The 18,600-nt window shown below is 35.3% G+C and overlaps 1 protein-coding gene across 4 annotated transcripts in view; it reads left to right on the top strand.

The window, feature by feature from the left end:
- The first annotated feature begins 774 nt into the window (after positions 1 to 774).
- The window catches only part of diaph3 (diaphanous-related formin 3), a 412,973-nt gene continuing 395,147 nt past the window's right edge, over positions 775 to 18,600 (top strand). For 3 of the 4 annotated variants that reach the window (XM_058790775.1, XM_058790773.1, XM_058790772.1), the window contains exon 1: positions 775 to 1,313. In XM_058790775.1, the coding sequence (XP_058646758.1) occupies positions 1,198 to 1,313 (116 nt within the window). In that variant the 5' untranslated portion in view covers positions 775 to 1,197. The remainder of the gene's footprint in view (positions 1,314 to 18,600) is intronic. The other variant, XM_058790774.1, reaches the window with a different exon arrangement.

Below are 18,600 nucleotides of genomic sequence, written 5' to 3'. Positions count from 1 at the left end.
ATTAATTATTTCTAATTATCTAAATATATCACCAATCCTAGTTTCTGTACATAAACAAATTTGGAGTGAAAAAGATTGGTAACCACTTGTGTAATAGGAACTGGGCAGGAAGTGTCTTTTTTAATAGGTCCGGCTTAGTTTGAAATTATTAAGAATAGCATTTTTTTCTTTCCAATTTAGTAAGTCCTACCAATTATATTTCAAGAATGCAGTGAATGCTACTTTGTTGGCTAAAAGCTAGACAGTCCACTCTTCACTGACACCTACTGTAACGTCATAGTCACACCATGAGCGGGCAAATTTGTTAACATATTGCTCTTACATTTTTGACATGCAAGATATTTTAGTGTTCATTTAGGTGTGTGGCATTTCAAGAAAATTAGTAAATAATAGAAATAATATAGCGAATAGTCTAATATCTAATTATTATAACATAAAATATAATATATACAGAAGTATAAACTATAGAAGAAAGAAATCCTGGTTAAAAAAAACGGTAAATATTTTTCAAATTATATTTTAAATTAAAAATTTGTTTTAATTTAGTACAGCAAAACCTAAGCATTTAATATTGTGAACAACCTAATTATATTTTACCTTACATAAAAAAGTTAGAGGCCTATTGGTTATAGGACATAGATAGCTACCTTAGAACGCGGATGTTAACCATGTGACCATCCGCGAAAGCTAACAACAGAGTAATGTTCTTTCCGATGGAAGATTCTTTACTCGAACATCACGTGGTGTTCAATCCAACGCATTTCATTGGCTGTTTCCGAGGCGGGAGTTTCAGATTGCTGGACAGGACATCCGTGATAACATTTCTTCGTGTTCCCTTTCAGCTGTCTTCTTTTACTAAACTGGACAACCTATAAACATTTGGGAAATTTACTGTTTTGTCGCACCGGAGTATATTTTAAACATTTACGTCAGTCTAGGGTTTGAAAAGGGGCGTTAGTGAGATCTAAAGAACTGGCAATTGGATTACCGCCTTATTAGACAACAACTACGTTACTGTCAACTCTCTACCAGTTCGTCTCGTGCACGTTCCCTCGAGAACGTCAACTTAATCCGGGCTTTCAACGGTCATCTTTAGGTATATCATGAGCTTTTAGGTCCGCATTAAACCCGGAAACTTTGTAGAAATAGTTATATTATATCTTCACCTGGACATGGATAACTACCGCCATCAGCGATATGAAGGCTCGAATCAAAGGAGGGAGAATAAAATCCATCGAAAGAAAGGATTTGGAGTCGGTGTGTCTGCTCAGGGCAGTTCAAGTGGGGATGACGGAGACAAGAAGCCTAAATTTGTAAGTTACACTTTTTGAAATAATCATATAAGGTGTCTCTGAATCTGTTCTCATAAATGGTTATTATTCTAGTAAATGATCATATGTACCCTGCTGCTGTCAGACCTCTAGTACTGAATCACTGCTTGAGTAAGTTAACGTTGTTAGGAAAATGCGAAGAGAGACCGTTACCGTATTCATCTGCTTTGGTGCTCCGTGTCTTGCATTTATGTTCTCACAATGATATTTTCTTGTCTGCACTCTCTCACTGATATCAGCACTCTCAGATACAAAAATAACGTGTCAGATATTGTTCATCAGTATTGACATATCTAACACTGAATGAATGGCTTAAAATGAGTTTCAGCAAAACAAGCAACAATCACACATAAAATAAATTATGTAAAATATGTAACCATCCCAAACCGCAGCCTATATAGCTTTGTTGAACTCCTATATGGTGAAATATGGAAAGTGGACCTTCAAAACGAACTGGTAGTTGATTTCTATAAATGTTTTCGTAACCAGACTGTTGACAAATTATAGAGAATGTAGAGTCACGGCTTTAAATTATAAAATGGATATAGTTTTCTGTCAAGGCTTTATATTTTTACACACACACACACACACACACACACACATACACATACATACATACATACATACATACATACATACATACATACACACATATATATATATATATATATATACTCCTTTTGATTCCAGGCTACTGTTCACCCGTTAGGACTGTCTTCAACTAAACCTGGTAACGTGACATCATGCATTTGTTTATACTCTTTATACTTTTACAGTCTAGCCCTATACCAGATGAATTTAACATGCCTAAAATGAGAAGTAGTATACTGATACAGTTAAATTATGGTCATTTCTCAATTTCATCTACAAGCCATTATGAGATGTACCGCCAGAAATTCAACCTGTGTAACCAACAAAATTGTTCACAAATTAACAATATCTTGTATCTTCAGAACTTATTATTGTTAAATGATCATTTTACTGTCTCAGATTACTCCTTTTCTCAGTTTATAGAGGACAGTGGTAATGATAAATATTACCCAGTCAAACAAAAACTACGTTGTTTGATTATGCTTTTATTGATGTTATCTGGTAATGTTCAGCCCAATCCTGGTCCTGTTCTTGGTCTTCTTAATACTTTGCAATCCTTAGCCACTCCTTCAGATTTTAAAAGCAGACATGGCCTTGGTTTTATACATTTGAATGTTAGAAGCCTAGTTCCTAAAATGGATATGGTTAGAATCTGGGCTAATACAACCAATGCTGATATTATTATTATCTCTGAAACCTGGCTTAAAAAATCTGTATCTGATGAACTTATTTCTATTGAAGGCTTTAAAGTTTATAGAACTGATCGGGTTGGCAAAGGAGGTGGGGTTGCCATATATGTGAAATCTAAGTTTATAAGCTCGGTAACCCGGTCACTAACTATAGCTAAACAGTTTGAAATTCTGACCGTGAAAGTGAATATTTCAAAAGATGCTGATATTACAGTAGTTGGGTGCTATAGACCTCCATCTGCTTTAAAGGATGCTTTCCAATCTATATCCGAAATATTATATGAAATTAATGTCTCTGAATTTATTCTTATGGGTGATATGAATTGGGATTGGCTGTCTGGGAACTCTGATTGTTTTAAAGACCTATGTAATGACTTAAATTTAGCGCAACTTATAAATGAACCAACAAGAATAAATCCCAAAGCAGAAATAAAATCTAGTCTCTTAGATCTAATTGTAACAAACTCAGTTCATAAATATACCTCAACTGCCGTATTTTGTAATGACGTCAGTGACCACTGTGCAGTTGCGTGTGTAAGAAATACTAAAATCCATAAAGTAAAACCGCGCATGATCCTAAAAAGACATTTTAAAAGTTTTGAACAACAGGCTTTTCTGCATGATCTGTATCATAGTGAACTTAGCAGGGTGTCTTTGTTCTCGGATGCTGAAATGGCATGGGATTTTTTTCACTCAAATTTTATTTCTATTGTAAATAAATATGTACCAATCAAAAAGTTTAGGATCAGTGGTAAGGACAATTACTGGTTTTCAGACAGCCTATCAGAGCTAATCTGTTTGAGAAATAAAATGTGGGCACAGGCCAGATTTTCCGACTCTTCTGCTGATTGGACTGCATTTAGAACTATAAGAAATAAGTGTACTTTGATGATTAGAAAGTCCAAATCTGAGTTTTTTTTAAAGTCAACCACAGAAAACTTAAACAATCCTTTAAAGTTTTGGAAATCAATTAAATCTTTGCACGTATGACCTCAAACTTCCCAGAACAGATTCGTATTGGTTCAGATGAAATAAAAGACAAAGCAGTCATAGTCAATCAGTTCAATAAACATTTTATTCATGCTGGATTTATATTTAATCAAATCGTAAATAAATCTGTCCCATGTCCTGCTATGTCAGTATCTGAAAATGTAAATCGGGAATTGTTTAATTTTAAACCGATTTCAGTTTTAGAAGTTCATAAAGCCCTTAGAGACATTGATCACAAAAAGTCAGCAGGTACAGATAATCTGGATCCCTTTCTGTTAAAAGTGGCAGCTGATATTATTGCTGAGCCCATAGCGCATATTTTTAATTTGAGTCTTCTTTCTAACTCCATTCCTAAAAGTTGGAAAGCAGCCTATGTTCTCCCTTTACATAAAGGTGGAGACCCATCAGAATTGAATAATTACCGTCCAATATCAAAACTTTCTGTTTTGTCAAAGATCTTGGAATCATTTGTGAATGTACAGTTAAAACAGTATTTGACTGATAAAAACATTTTAAATAATTTTCAGTCAGGGTTCAGGAGTGGCCATAGCACTATTACTGCTGCTACATTAGTAACAAATGATATTATTGGGGCCTTAGATAAGAAGCAACATTCTGCTGCATTATTTGTTGATCTTTCTAAGGCATTTGATTCGGTTGATCATGGATTGTTATTGATCAAACTACGTTCAGTTGGTTTAAGTGAGAAGGCTGTTGCATGGTTCCAGAATTATTTTGTAGATCGTACTCAATGTGTTTATGCTGAAGGTTGTAAATCTGATTTTCTTGAGATAACTAAAGGTGTCCCTCAAGGATCAATTTTGGGACCCATTCTGTTTTCCATTTTTATAAATGATTTGGATAGAGATGTTCAAGCCAAATTACATTTATATGCTGATGATACAGTGGTTTACACCCAGGCTTCCACCATTTCAGTAGCAATGCAGGAACTTCAGACTGCATTTCAGGCATTGCAATACACATTATTGAGTCTAAAACTGGCCTTAAATACACAGAAAACAAAGTTTATGGTCTTCTCAAAAGCTCGAGCACAGCTACTCGACAATTGTGGCCTTTTGTCATTAGATGGGAAATCAATTGAAAGAGTATCTTCATACAAGTACTTGGGGATATGGTTAGATGATAAGCTTTCCTTTAATGAACATATTACTGCTTTAGTTAAGAAACTTAAAGTTAAGCTCGGCTTCTATTACAGAAATAAATCTTGCTTTACCTTTAGTGCTAAGAAGAAACTTGTGGAAGTTACTTTTCTGCCTGTAATTGATTATGGAGATGTATTGTACATGCATGCTGCATTTTCCATCCTGCGTCATGTTGATTCAGTTTACCATGCATCACTACGATTCATAACAAATACAAAGTCCCTTACCCATCACTGCATTCTTTATGATTTAGTTGGTTGGACATCACTTAAAATTCGTAGACAACAGCACTGGTATATCTTTATTTATAAAGCTATACTTGGCAAACTTCCACTGTACCTCTGTAACCTCCTCTCTGTTTGCTCTGGTACTTATCAGCTACGTTCCTCAAAGTGGTTGCTTTTAATGTCCCACGAGTTACAACTGAATTGGGAAAAACTGCTTTTTCTTATTTAGCACCTTGGGGGTGGAATAATTTGCAAAAAAAGTTAAAGTTAGAAACCCTTATGTCCATAAATGAATTTATAACTACTGTAAAGAGTGTTGTGATGGAGACATGTTCTTGTTTTTCTTGAGAGTTTTCATTGTGTTTTATATTTTTTTTATTTTTAATATTTTTGCATTTCTTTTATTGTGAAAATGTAATTTTTGTGTTTGTCATGTATGCATTGTTGTGATTTGGCTGCTACCTTGGCCAGGTCTCTCTTGTAAAAGAGATTTTGAATCTCAATGGGACCTCCTGGTTAAATAAAGGTATAAATAAATAAATAAAAAAATACATACATGCATACATACATACATAAAGTATATATATTGAAAATATTTATATAATTTATATTATATATAAATATATTTAATATACAAAAATAAAATATTCATTCTTATATATTCATAACAAATATACACAGCACACACACATTATGTAAACAAACTTATTTGGGATGCGATTAATCGTTTGACAGCACAAACAAATAAATAAATACTGAGTTGCTATGTAATGTTATAATTTTGATACAATAAGAAAATGAGATGGATTAATGTCAGAGTAGATATGTTACAGTTGTAAAAAAGTAATGGCAGGTAAAGTTGTGGCACATTTTATGTCGGATGTTTTTAAGAGTCACTGGATGATTGTTTAGTGAGACTTCATGGTGTAATTTTATTCCTTTTAGAAGGATAAAACTGGCCCATTATTCTACAACGTTGAATGCCAATGAAATGCAAGGTATCCACACAAAGGATTTATGTGCATTATATGCACTTTGTCAAGTTAGTCTGTATCTGCTCTGTCAGTGCTCTTTGTTTCTTCAGTAATCAAATATGTGTAATTTTATGCAAATTGTAGCTATTTCTTAAAATTGACAGTATGATGGTTGTTTTTTTAGATGGATTTAAGAAACTGCAACAATTATTTTTTGTTATGTTTAAACGGACAGCAGAGAGACAGATGGAAAAAAAAAACACACCCACACACATTGAACCCCTCTCTCAATGCCATTAACTTAGTTGTTGACTGCCAGTGCTAAATCATAGGATAAAATTAGCTCAGGGATAAGACAGAATTATCCAGTCTTGCTTTAGTGCTGTGCTGGTGGAGGTACAATATTGTTTCTGAATGCCCACCCAACATGAGTGACACTCTGCCACTATACAAGATGATGGGCTTTGACTTTTGTAAATAACACCATGTGGTTTAGGAGAGCGGTTGTAAAACATTTGATGCCAAGAAGTTCCCCTAAAAACCTTCCTAAAATATCAAGGCAGCTACATACTGTACTCTTTAAAGGTTTGGGGATGGTAAGATTTAAAAAAAAAAAGTTTTATAAAGAAGTCTCTTATGCTCACCAAGGCTGTAATTATTTGATAAAAAACTGTAATATTGTGAAATATTATTACAATGTAAAATAACCATTTTCTTTTGACTATATTTAAAATGCAATTTATTCCTGCAATGGCAAATCTGAATTTTCAGTAGGTATTACTCCAATCTTCAGTGTCACATGATCCTTCAGAACTCATTCTGTTATGATTTGGTGCTCATGAAACATTAACATTATAAATGTTGAAAACAGTTGTGCTTTTTTAAATATATTTACATAAGCTGTTTTACCTTTTCTTGATTATTTAATGAATAGAAAGCTCAGATTTTAATTTAATAAATTTAATAATTCTCTTTAAAACCTAATGCCTTTTGTTGTATCACACTGTTTATGTATGTTTTTTTTTAAAGTTTTTATTAAAAATGGCTTTTATTGCACAGAAGCCAAAAAACAAATATATATATATCACACACACACAGTGGGTACGGAAAGTATTCAGACCCCCTTAAATTTTTCACTCTTTGTTATATTGCAGCCGTTTGCTAAAATCATTTTGTTCACTTTTTTTTTTTCCTCAATGTACACACAGCACCCCATATTGACAGAAAAACACAGAATTGTTGACATTTTTGCATTTATTAAAAATTGATTTATTAAAAAAGAAAAACTGAAATATCACATGGTCCTAAGTATTCAGACCCTTTGCTCAGTATTTAGTAGAAGCACCCTTTTGATCTAATACAGCCATGAGTCTTTTTGGGAAAGATGCAACAAGTTTTTCACACCTGGATTTGGGGATCCTCTGCCATTCCTCCTTGCAGATCCTCTCCAGTTCTGTCAGGTTGGATGGTAAACGTTGGTGGACAGCCATTTTTAGGTCTCTCCAGAGATGCTCAATTGGGTTTAAGTCAGGGCTCTGGCTGGGTCATTCAAGAACAGTCACGGAGTTGTTGTGAAGCCACTCCTTCGTTATTTTAGCTGTGTGCTTAGGGTCATTGTCTTGTTGGAAGGTAAACCTTCGGCCCAGTCTGAGGTCCTGAGCACTCGGGAGAAGGTTTTCGTCCAGGATATCCCTGTACTTGGCCGCATTCATCTTTCCCTCGATTGAAACCAGTCGTCCCGTCCCTGCAGCTGAAAAACACCCCCACAGCAGGATGCTGCCACCACCATGCTTCACTGTTGGGACTGTATTGGACAGGTGATGAGCAGTGCCTGGTTTTCTCCACACATACCGCTTAGAATTAAGGCCAAAAAGTTCCATCTTGGTCTCAGACCAGAGAATCTTATTCAGGTGTTTTTTAGCAAACTCCATGCGGGCTTTCATGTGTCTTGCACTGAGGAGAGGCTTCCGTCGGGCCACTCTGCCATAAAGCCCCGACTGGTGGAGGGCTGCAGTGATGGTTGACTTTCTACAACTTTCTCCCATCTCCCGACTGCATCTCTGGAGCTCAGCCACAGCGATCTTTGGGTTGTTCTTTACCTCTCTCACCAAGGCTCTTCTCCCCCGATAGTTCAGTTTGGCCGGACGGCCAGCTCTAGGAAGGGTTCTCGTCGTCCCAAACGTCTTCCATTTAAGGATTATGGAGGCCACTGTGCTCTTAGGAACCTTAAGTGCAGCAGAAATTTTTTTTGTAACCTTGGCCAGATCTGTGCCTTGCCACAATTCTGTCTCTGAGCTCTTCAGGCAGTTCCTTTGACCTCATGATTCTCATTTGCTCTGACATGCACTGTGAGCTGTAAGGTCTTATATAGACAGGTGTGTGGCTTTCCTAATCAAGTCCAATCAGTATAATCAAACACAGCTGGACACAAATGAAGGTGTAGAACCATCTCAAGGATGATCAGAAGAAATGGACAGCACCTGAGTTAAATATATGAGTGTCACAGCAAAGGGTCTGAATACTTAGGACCATGTGATATTTCAGTTTTTGTTTTTTAATAAATCTGCAAAAATGTTAACAATTCTGTGTTTTTCTGTCAATATGGGGTGCTGTGTGTACATTTAATGAGGAACCCCAAAAAAATGATTAAATGATTTTAGCAAATGGCTGCAATATAACAAAGAGTGAAAAATTTAAGGGCGTCTGAATACTTAACGTACCCAGTGTGTATGTGTGCACGTGTGCATGTGTGTATGTATGTGTGTGTGTGTGTGTGTATGTATATTAGGGTTGCACGATACACCGGTACTACGGTAGTATCGCGATACTAAAGCTTAAAAATACCCGCGGTGCCATTGCATTTTTTAAACGGTAGTATCGTCCATACGGTACCGTAAGATATGTTATATGCACGGCAAGAACACTGTTTAAAACGTTCATTTGAACATTCATGCCAGCAGAAACATTACAAGTTGATTGCCAAATGTCTTTCTGCTGTGCTCTGTGTATACGCATTATATGGTATTGAGTGTTTCCCGATGCTTCAGTTCAGTTTGCAATGAAAAGTCGCACTTGCACGTCGTTGTTCATGCTGCAGTTATCAGAAGAAAGGGTCTGATTCAGACCATCTTATGTCATTTTAAAAAACAGCAGCTCAAGCATCACTTATTCAACATCATAATATCTTACAAGAAAGTATTCTCACAGTGTAATTAATTTGACCACTTCTAGAACAGGTGTAATAGTTCGTTTCTGGAAGCATCTTTGCGATCACGAATGCAAATCCATTCATCAGCATAGCGGCTTTGCACTTGGTTCTTATCAATCATTATATATTTTTTTTTTAAATTAATTTATAATGTTATGTTTTAATATACATGCTGCTAACTCGGAAATTTCAAGATACGCGAGCAAAAAAAATGCTGCTGACAGTTCGGCAATACGACACGAGCAAGAGTGCTGTTTTTGTTTCGTTTGTTCGAATCCAAATCCGCGTTGGTTTGGGCGAATCACTGATTCAACAGTCATTTGATTCGCTCCTGAAGGATTCAGCCGTTTTGAAAGAATCGTTTGAATGACTCAGTGATTCAATCACGAACTTCTGCCACCTGCTGGCCGTTTTTAAGTTTCCCATCTAAAAGTAGGCATATTACATTATTTTCCAACATATTTCTATATTCAGAATTTAGTATTTAAAACACTAATCTCATAACATTATTTATGCAATTATGTATAAATGCCACATCTAAATGTCACTTCATGCAGCTTCTGTGCAGTGCTGAGAGTTTTGTTTAGATTATTTAATGGAAAACAATAGCCAGTCATTCATTCACATTAAGTATTCAGAGAATAATATTGTTTGTTTTCACTTACATCTATTTATTTATTCAATTGATTCATTTTGTAGAATTGAATTTTAAATTAACACAATACTGCATAGTATCGTGATACTACTTGGTATCGTGATACTTCAGCTGGTATAGTATCGTAGGACATTTTTATGGTATCGTGACAACCCTAATGTATATGTATATATGTGTGTATATATATGTATGTGTATATGTTTTGTTTGTTTTAACAATGATAGAGAGACTCTTGAAGCAGATGAAACACAGGGAGTACTTTAGGTACTTTCCAAATAAACGGCTCAAAAATAAGGGATTTATTTTACTCTAAACAGATGTGAGGTATTTGTTTAGCAGTCTTGAGATGTTTTCATCAACACACCTGTTCTGAGTCACAGCGTGTACGGCATAAGTGCACTTCTTTTATCAGAATGATGTCTCCTTTCAGAATGTGTGGAATGCAGTGACTGTTAAGAGGCCATTCTTTATTTCCCCCTCCTGTGGGTTGTTACAGCTGAACTTGTAATGAACAGTTCAGACTACAGGTGGTCCACAGACCGAGTTTTAGCTCCAGTAGTGGATTATCTTGAAACTCAATTGGTCTTCGACTGGTCACAGGCTGTGCTCGATCTGCTCCTGTCATCTCTTCATGTTTCCTGCATTCCCGGAAGAGACTATGCTGTCCTCCTCCTCTGGTTTGTGACCCTTTTAATGTAATTAGTGGGATTACGGATGAACTCCAGTTTTAGAGTGACCATTGACACAACTGACCATTGTGCACAATGGAAATTTGACTTCTACAGCATATACTTCTTATATTTTCATGCATAGGTTAGACTTCAAATCAAACTTTTGTTTCCTTTTTTTTTTTTTGTAAAGAGTTCATAATTGCTTCCTCTTCACTGTCATGAGAGCATCTTTTGTGTATTGCTCATTTGTTTGCAATTACAGTTCATACAAGTGCTTTGTTAAAGAGCTTCATAGAGTTCTTGCCAAACTTTTTGTAAGATCAGTTGGTTATTTATTTATTTTTTAAAAAATCTTCTCACCAGTTACTTGGCAGGTATTATGTTTTTGGAAAAGAAGTGATAACTTACAATTAAGCTAGTAATTTGTTTTGACTCAACATTTATCCATGTAGGAAAAATTACCGTGTACAGTATCTGTATTAACCAGTAGGTGTCACAATAACACCACGAAAAGAAGGCATTGAGGCAAGAACCATTTTCAAGAACTTTTAAACGCATGCTTTCATAACCAGTTCATTTTTGTGCCATCTTTAATTTTAAGATGAGCTGCATATAGCTGATAAAGAAAGCTCAGGTGATAAAAAGAAAGGAAGTGGAGGTTATACTTTTAAATCCAACAATGACCTTTCTTGATTTTTCTTTTTTTTCCCTTTTAAATTTTTCTTTTTGTGTCTACTTCCCAATTTCTCTATAATTAAACAGAAACATTGCTATTACATTGCTTTGGGCATTTCATTAACAGATGGAAAACAAACAATGCTTGTTTTAGTCTTACTTTCTCTGAGTATTTTATTTTATTTTATTTTAAATAACCTATTATTTAAAAAATTTAATGTTTTAAGTTGTCAAGATGATGGTGATTTAGAAAAAAAAAAAAGTTTTTAAGACAGAAAATGGTTTTACCATGTCATTATGTGCATGAAAAGAGTGGAGATGTTAAACCTCAGTTAGCTTTTGCAGACCCTCTAGATGTTATTAATATAAAAGTTAATAGGGCGACTAAGGAAAGTGACCATTTAACATAGCTGGGTAAGTGGCTTGATATTAGCTAAATTCATGAAAGAAACCTACAACTCCAATGAGAGAGAAATATTAACCTATATTAACCATGGTTATGGTTTATGGTAATATTGAAATATTAACCATAACATTTCAACCTTTTATGTTCATTCTTTTTTTAGTTTTTTTTGCCAAAATTTTTTTTTTTTTGGGTTCCCAAAAGAACCTTTCAGTGAGCAGTTCTGATTGTGAAGAACATTTTAATAATCTAAACAATCCTCTTCCACCATAAAGAAACTTATGTTCAATGGAAAGGTTCCATGGATGTTAAAGGCTCTTTATGGAACCATCAGTGCTAATAAAGAACATTTGTTATTAAGAGTTTTTTTTTTTTCTTTTTGCGGGTGCCATAAATGTGAATCATAAAGTTAGTGTCACATTCTTTGAAGTTGCTCTGCAATGTTCCTTGGACCAGATTAATTTGTTCGAATGCTCAGTATTCTTGGATGGACAAATGAATCATTGCATGTTTAGTGTGCCATGTGTAAGTGCATGGCAAGCCCAAAATCTCAAATGTTACTGATTTTATTTATTTATTTATTCATTAATTTATTTTAAATGCAGCTTATGCAAGTTGCTCTGGTTGAGTCATAGGCTCTTCAGTTTAGCAGAGTAGGTGCAGTTGCCAGTGTAGGTGTTCAAATTTGTCGGGTGACATTCCGGGCTACCCTTCGGAAGGCATTGTCCTGGTCTAAATGTTCAGCTCCCCCATCTGTCTCCAGTAAGGGAGGGAGACATGGCAAGAGAGCATGTGAGTGGGAGAGAAAAGGATTTTGGTGCAGCTCATAATGCAACAACAACAAGGGAACATAACATGGTGAGGGTCAACCAAACAACTCTCATTACCGCTAATTATGATGCCAGATTGATTTCTCTGTTACGGACTTGCAAGAATGCACTTGAGGATAAAAAATTGAGAAGATTTGAGCTGGAAAGAGGGGAGTATAAGCCCAAACAAGCCCAAATAAATTCAGCTTTTGTAGTTGCCGTTATACATCCAGAGCCAAAACAACTTGATGGATTTTACAGTGAGCTTTCATTCTCATGCTGTTCTGACAGCCCCTGCCTTCTCTTCACTTCCCTACATTTGGACTAGTGGAGTCTGAGCAGCTTAATGTAAAATGTTCCCACAGTGATGGGTAGACAGTACCGCTGTGGTACTGCAGGACTTGTTGATTGAGATTTGGAAAATTTAGTTGGAATCCTGTCTGAATGTCACAGGATGGCTTCTTCTGTTGGCAAGACATCCTCGCATACAGTAAGTGTCTCTAAAATTAGCAATGTAGGAAAGGAACAAGGACAAAAGTCAGAGAGTACGAGGTTATATGGTGTGAGAGGAGGATGCTCTTTCCTCACTAAAAGGCCAAATGGCAGTATTTGGCTTGCTGAATAGAACAATGTGAAAGAAGCAATTACAGAAGCTGCCAGTGATGCTTTTCTTTATCGCAATATGTTCTGCTGCCTTAATGGTGCATTTAACTTTAGACTGACCTAAATGAAAAGGATGAGACTTCTCAAATGCTTGAAACAACAATGCCAGAAAAAATAGGTGCAACTATCAAGGCCAGAGCAATTATGTCCAATTTTTCTCATCCTATTGCCTCTGTCACTGATTTTTTTTTTTTTTTTGTTAATTTGTAATGAAAGGTAATTTTCTTATTCAGCTTCTGTCACTCAGGTTTCAAATATACTACACCTAGAGTTGTCTAAGTAAGTCACAATAACTTGCTCCCCTTGGTGGCTGCACTTATTACCTGGTGTGATGAAAAGCTCACTGGAAACTAAGCTGTCGTCAAGGCCAGCAGGACGTTGTCTCTTCCAACTGTAGCCTGATATGTAGGTTGTATGCTTTTCCTTGCATTCTACAAAAGATATTTCAATATGTTTTTTAACAATTTGTTCTAAGACACACTGTGACTTTAAAAATGGACGATATGAGTCAAACATGATCTTTGACCTTTTTTCTTTTTGAAGGCATTGGAGATTGGAAAACTTAAAAACATGATTGATAATTTCAAATACTATACAGGTATGTTGTTTTGACAGAGAAAGACATTTAAAAACCATTTAAACCTACAGTTTAAAATTATCCCTGTAAAGGCAGGTTAGGTGATATGATTCAAAACCATTTTGCCACATCTTGGAGCCTATGATGCTGACATGGCATTAAATAAATGTATACTACTTCATATCTCTGTGTGGTGGTCTGAGGGCAATGATAGGCTGTACTACCTGCCTGTCAATATATGTATTTGCATATCTCCAGGCACCCTGCTTGCGCAGACGTCATCAGCATGTTCCATTGTGTTATTGCAGTCCGAGTGAGAATGGAAGGCGTTATTATTGTTGTAATGTGCACTTTGTACTGTAATGTTTTCTCACCAATGAATGAGACATGAGGTAATCTGACAGCGTTGCATTCAACCCTCCACCATACCAGCTCTCATTGTGTTCTTGGTTAGACTCTGGTCTGCCTGTGCACTTTTATGTGTTTTGGAGGAGGCGTGGTTTTGGAGAGTGATTTGCAGGGCGGGAGGAATCTTATACTGTCAAAGCTATCTTGCTATTGCTAGTCTCTCCGAAATCACCTACCTTACCTTTTAAATTTATGGTAAAAAGTTGTCAGTTGTAGCTGTCAAACTGCTCTGGTATTACAATGTTGGTGAATGTATTTTACAACTTGTTATTATATTAGTATATTTCATTGCATCATGTTGTACCATCTAAGCTGCTACTATAATTTGATAATCAGAGTTAATTGGCATGTCCATAAAACATGGCCAGTGCTCATATTTAGAGTGTTCACAGGATCATGCACATGCAACACAAAAATAATGCAATAAACGTGAACTAAGCAACAGAAAATATAACAGAAAACACCCTAATGTACACTACTACTAACAAACATGAGAAAAAATTTATATAAAATAGTCCTATTTAATCATGTCACACAGTGCTTGGAAACATCCTTTTACTGTTTTTGCAATTACGTTTTTTTTTTTTTTACTTCCAAAAACCACAAATTTGGATTTTACAGTAGAATTTACCATTTAATAAACCATTTAAATTTTTGTGTATGTGGTATGGAAACTTGGGCCACGTTCACACTGTCAGTTTTTGGGATTGACACCGCATTTTCTTTACAGGTGTGAGTCTCGAAATGTTTTGTTCACACAGTAGCTTACAGTTGTGTTTAGAATACTGCACTGTAAAAAATTTCAGACCTCCCCAACTCAAAATTTTCTAGTGACTGATTACATCTAAATTTTTCCATTGGCCCAATTGAATTTCTGCTAATTTCATTTTTTTTCAATTGTGGCAACAGTCTGTTAACATTGGCTCTATGAGAAACATGTTGAGCCAATTGAAAAAAACATTAAATCTACCAAAGCATGTTATTGGACCAATTAAATATTTTAAATAGTAGTAGCATACATTTTTTGTTCTACCTAATGTAAAAATGTATATTGGCAAATTTATATAGCTAAAGCAACCTTACTAAATTTTTCATTCCCCGTTGTCCCAAAAGAAAATGATAAAAAACAAAAACATTAACTCTTTCAACGCCATTGACGAGATATCTCGTCAATTAAGAGGCAACGCTTCCCCGCCATTGAGTTTTTACGGCAATCCGTGTTCTAGGTGTATTACGGTAAGGAAAGCCCTAGCGCATGTCCTGAATGAGTTACGGGACTTGCGGGTCTTTAGGGTGAGAATAGAAGACGATCGGCATACATGGAAGGATCAGAGAAAATGTAGATCATATATAGATCATAGCCTATGTAGATCATGCTTTGACCATTTTGAATCTGATCGGGACGATGTAGTCAGTGAGAGAGATGCATTTACAGACACAGAAACATCTGTATTTATAACCGATCCGTCGATCTGAATAGGGGTGTGTGTGGGGTCTGTGTGTGTGTGTGGGGTCTGTCTGTCTGTCTGTCTGTACAGTATATGTATGTATATGTGTGTGTGTGTGTGTGCACATGTACAGTATATGTATGTATGTTTGTGTGTGTGTGCACATGTACAGTATATGTATGTAGCCTGTGTGTGTGTATAATCATATGTATGTATATGTTTGTGTGTGTGTGTGCACATGTACAGTATATGTATGTAGCCTGTGTGTGTGTATAATCGTATGTGTGTGTGTGTGTGTGTGTGTACACATGTACAGTATATGTATGTAGCCTGTGTGTGTGTATAATCGTATGTGTGTGTGTGTGTGTGCATGTACAGTATATGTATGCATGTAGCCTGTGTGTGTATAATCATGTGTGTGTGTGTACGTGTGAGTGTGTGTGTGTGTGTGCATGTACAGTATATGTATGCATATGTATGTATGTATGTATGTAGCCTGTGTGTGTGTGTATAATCATATGTATGTATATGTTTGTGTGTGTGTGCATGTACAGTATATGTATGTATGTAGCCTGTGTGTGTGTGTATAATCATATGTATGTATATGTTTGTGTGTGTGTGTGTGTGTGTGTGTCTGTTTGTTCTGTTTATTGAATGCAATTTAAATTATTCATATAATTATTTACAGGTGAAAGAATATGACATCTGAATGTATTTTGCATGAAAATGCACTACTTTGATAATGCATTTTTCTCATTTGTTTTGTCCAAAATGTTGTATTTTTGATGGTACCCACCTGTATTCAAATGGTCATAAAACATGAACACATGAAGATTTTTAAAAGCAGAGACTTGGTTCTTTATTTTGATATATAATATGTTCTTATATTCATAGCAGAAAATATTCTGAGGGCCGTCAAAGTTAGGTGAAAATCATCAAAAACGCTGGCAGTGGCTGGCAACTTTTTTAAAAAACGCTGGTGGTGAAAGAGTTAAATATTGATACACTGAACACTGACACATTTTAATAAAATCTACAACAATATTGTAAAAATACCTTACAATGATAAATACATTGAAATTTTCTACACAGTAAACCTTACAAAATCATGCATTTTAATTCTCATAAGATACTCAAAGCGTATGAATTGCACTTTAAACATTAATACATTCACAAACATGCAAAAATATCAAACACCATAAAATGTAGTAATTTATCTGAGGTAACTTCAACCAGTGTTTAGTGTAATGTCACCTAAATATTACCATTCTCACAAAAGGTACTCTGAGCTCACGAAACTTACACTTCAAATGTTTGCCAAAAAAATAAATAATAATTATAATCTCATAAGAGGTACTTTGAAATTGAAGGGTTAGTTCACCTAAAAAATGAAAATTCTGTCATTTATTACCCTCATGCCATTCCACATCTGTAAGACCTTTGTTCATCTTCAGAACACAAATTAAGATATTTTTGATGAGATCTGAGAGCTTTCCGGCCCTCCATAGAAAGCTAAGCAGCTTATGCATTCAAGGTCCAGAACAGTAGGAAAGACATCATTAGAGTAATCAACGTGACTCCAGTGGTTTGAACCTCAATTTTAGGAAGCAACACGAGTGCTTTGTTTGCGCAAAAATAAATAAAAAACAAAAACTTGTCACCTTTCAGCGAAATTCGCCGTTTTCACCTTGAAATAGGTCATTCACGTGAATCTTGTAGATCTGTAAACGATTTTGGCTTGTCACCTTTTTCACCCCTGTATGTTATTTATCTTATTTACACGAAGGCGTGTAATTTCTGTCTCTACGTTACATGGTCGCGCTCTCTGTATCGCGCGCAGCGGAGTTCCGCCCTGGTACACACACACACACACACACACACACACACACACACACACACACACACACAATATTTTGTAATCTCACAAAAGTACAGTATTTACCTGGCAACAAAAGTTGCCAATAAAATCCTGTAAATACCCCTAAATCCAAGATGATGTTGTAATAATATAACAATGAAAATGCTCCAAAGAATAATTTTAACAGTAAACTGTAAAATACTGATTTAAATGAATTATCATGAGAACTATCTTATACATTTACAAATTAATAAAAACCAAGTCAAAGATGTTGCAAATAAATATTTATTAAAACTGGCAGAAAGACATTGCAAGGCTTTTACTGGTAAAAATAAAAATGTCAGTCTTTCAACAGTTAAAATCTTATAATAAAAATAACATGGCATCACGAAATAACTACAAATAACTGTTATATCACAAAAAATAAGCCATATTCTGAGTAGAACATTTACTTTCTATAAAAAAATTAAGGTCAATCAACAGAATTTGTATAATTTTGGTTAAAGGATTAAAATAAAATGCTGGAATCAACATTATACCACAAATTCTGTTGTTTGAGCTTATGTTATATTAAATTTAGAATATTCCTGCAAAAGACAATTTAATAAATACATACTGAAAGGCCATCAACTTTCTGAGATGAGCACACACATGAGGGTTGTCCCTCTTCTCTGAGACCTTTCCACTTGTTTTGCCTCTGTATATCCGTCTTGTATCCAGTGAGTGTTGTGATTCCAACAAAACATCTGCACATAAAAACAAGCAGAAGCTTTAGAATAAAGTTCAGTATTGAATGAAACTAGCTCAATGAAATAAATGTAAAAATGCCACTTATACAATACAATCAGCATTTACCAGTACTTAAACTAAATAAGCAACCTTTTTCACAAATGAAATTACTCAAGTAAAACATGTTACCTTTGAAATTAATTCAAGTGTGCAAAAGACGCCTGCTCCCGGGACGCCAGACTGAAGTTGTAATAAGACTGAAAATCCAGACGCAAAGTTGAGGTATGAATTCACAACCATGTGACCCTCGAATAGGCCTAGTCAAAAGCCACTGGGTGCACCTGAAATGAATAAATGGAAGCAACAATGTAACTTACAATACAGTATTTCAATATAAAATGTAATCTAAAATACAAGTTTATCAAATGATTTACAACAGAATTAATAAAAATACATTACCTAATATAATCAGCTTCAGAGAGTCTTGAAGCATCAAACATTTCTCCCCATCAGCTGCTATTCTTTGCACCT

This window comes from Onychostoma macrolepis, chromosome 11 (assembly GCF_012432095.1).
Source record: "Onychostoma macrolepis isolate SWU-2019 chromosome 11, ASM1243209v1, whole genome shotgun sequence".
NCBI classification, from domain to species: Eukaryota; Metazoa; Chordata; class Actinopteri; order Cypriniformes; family Cyprinidae; genus Onychostoma; species Onychostoma macrolepis.
This window is presented reverse-complemented; position numbering and strand designations above follow the sequence as displayed.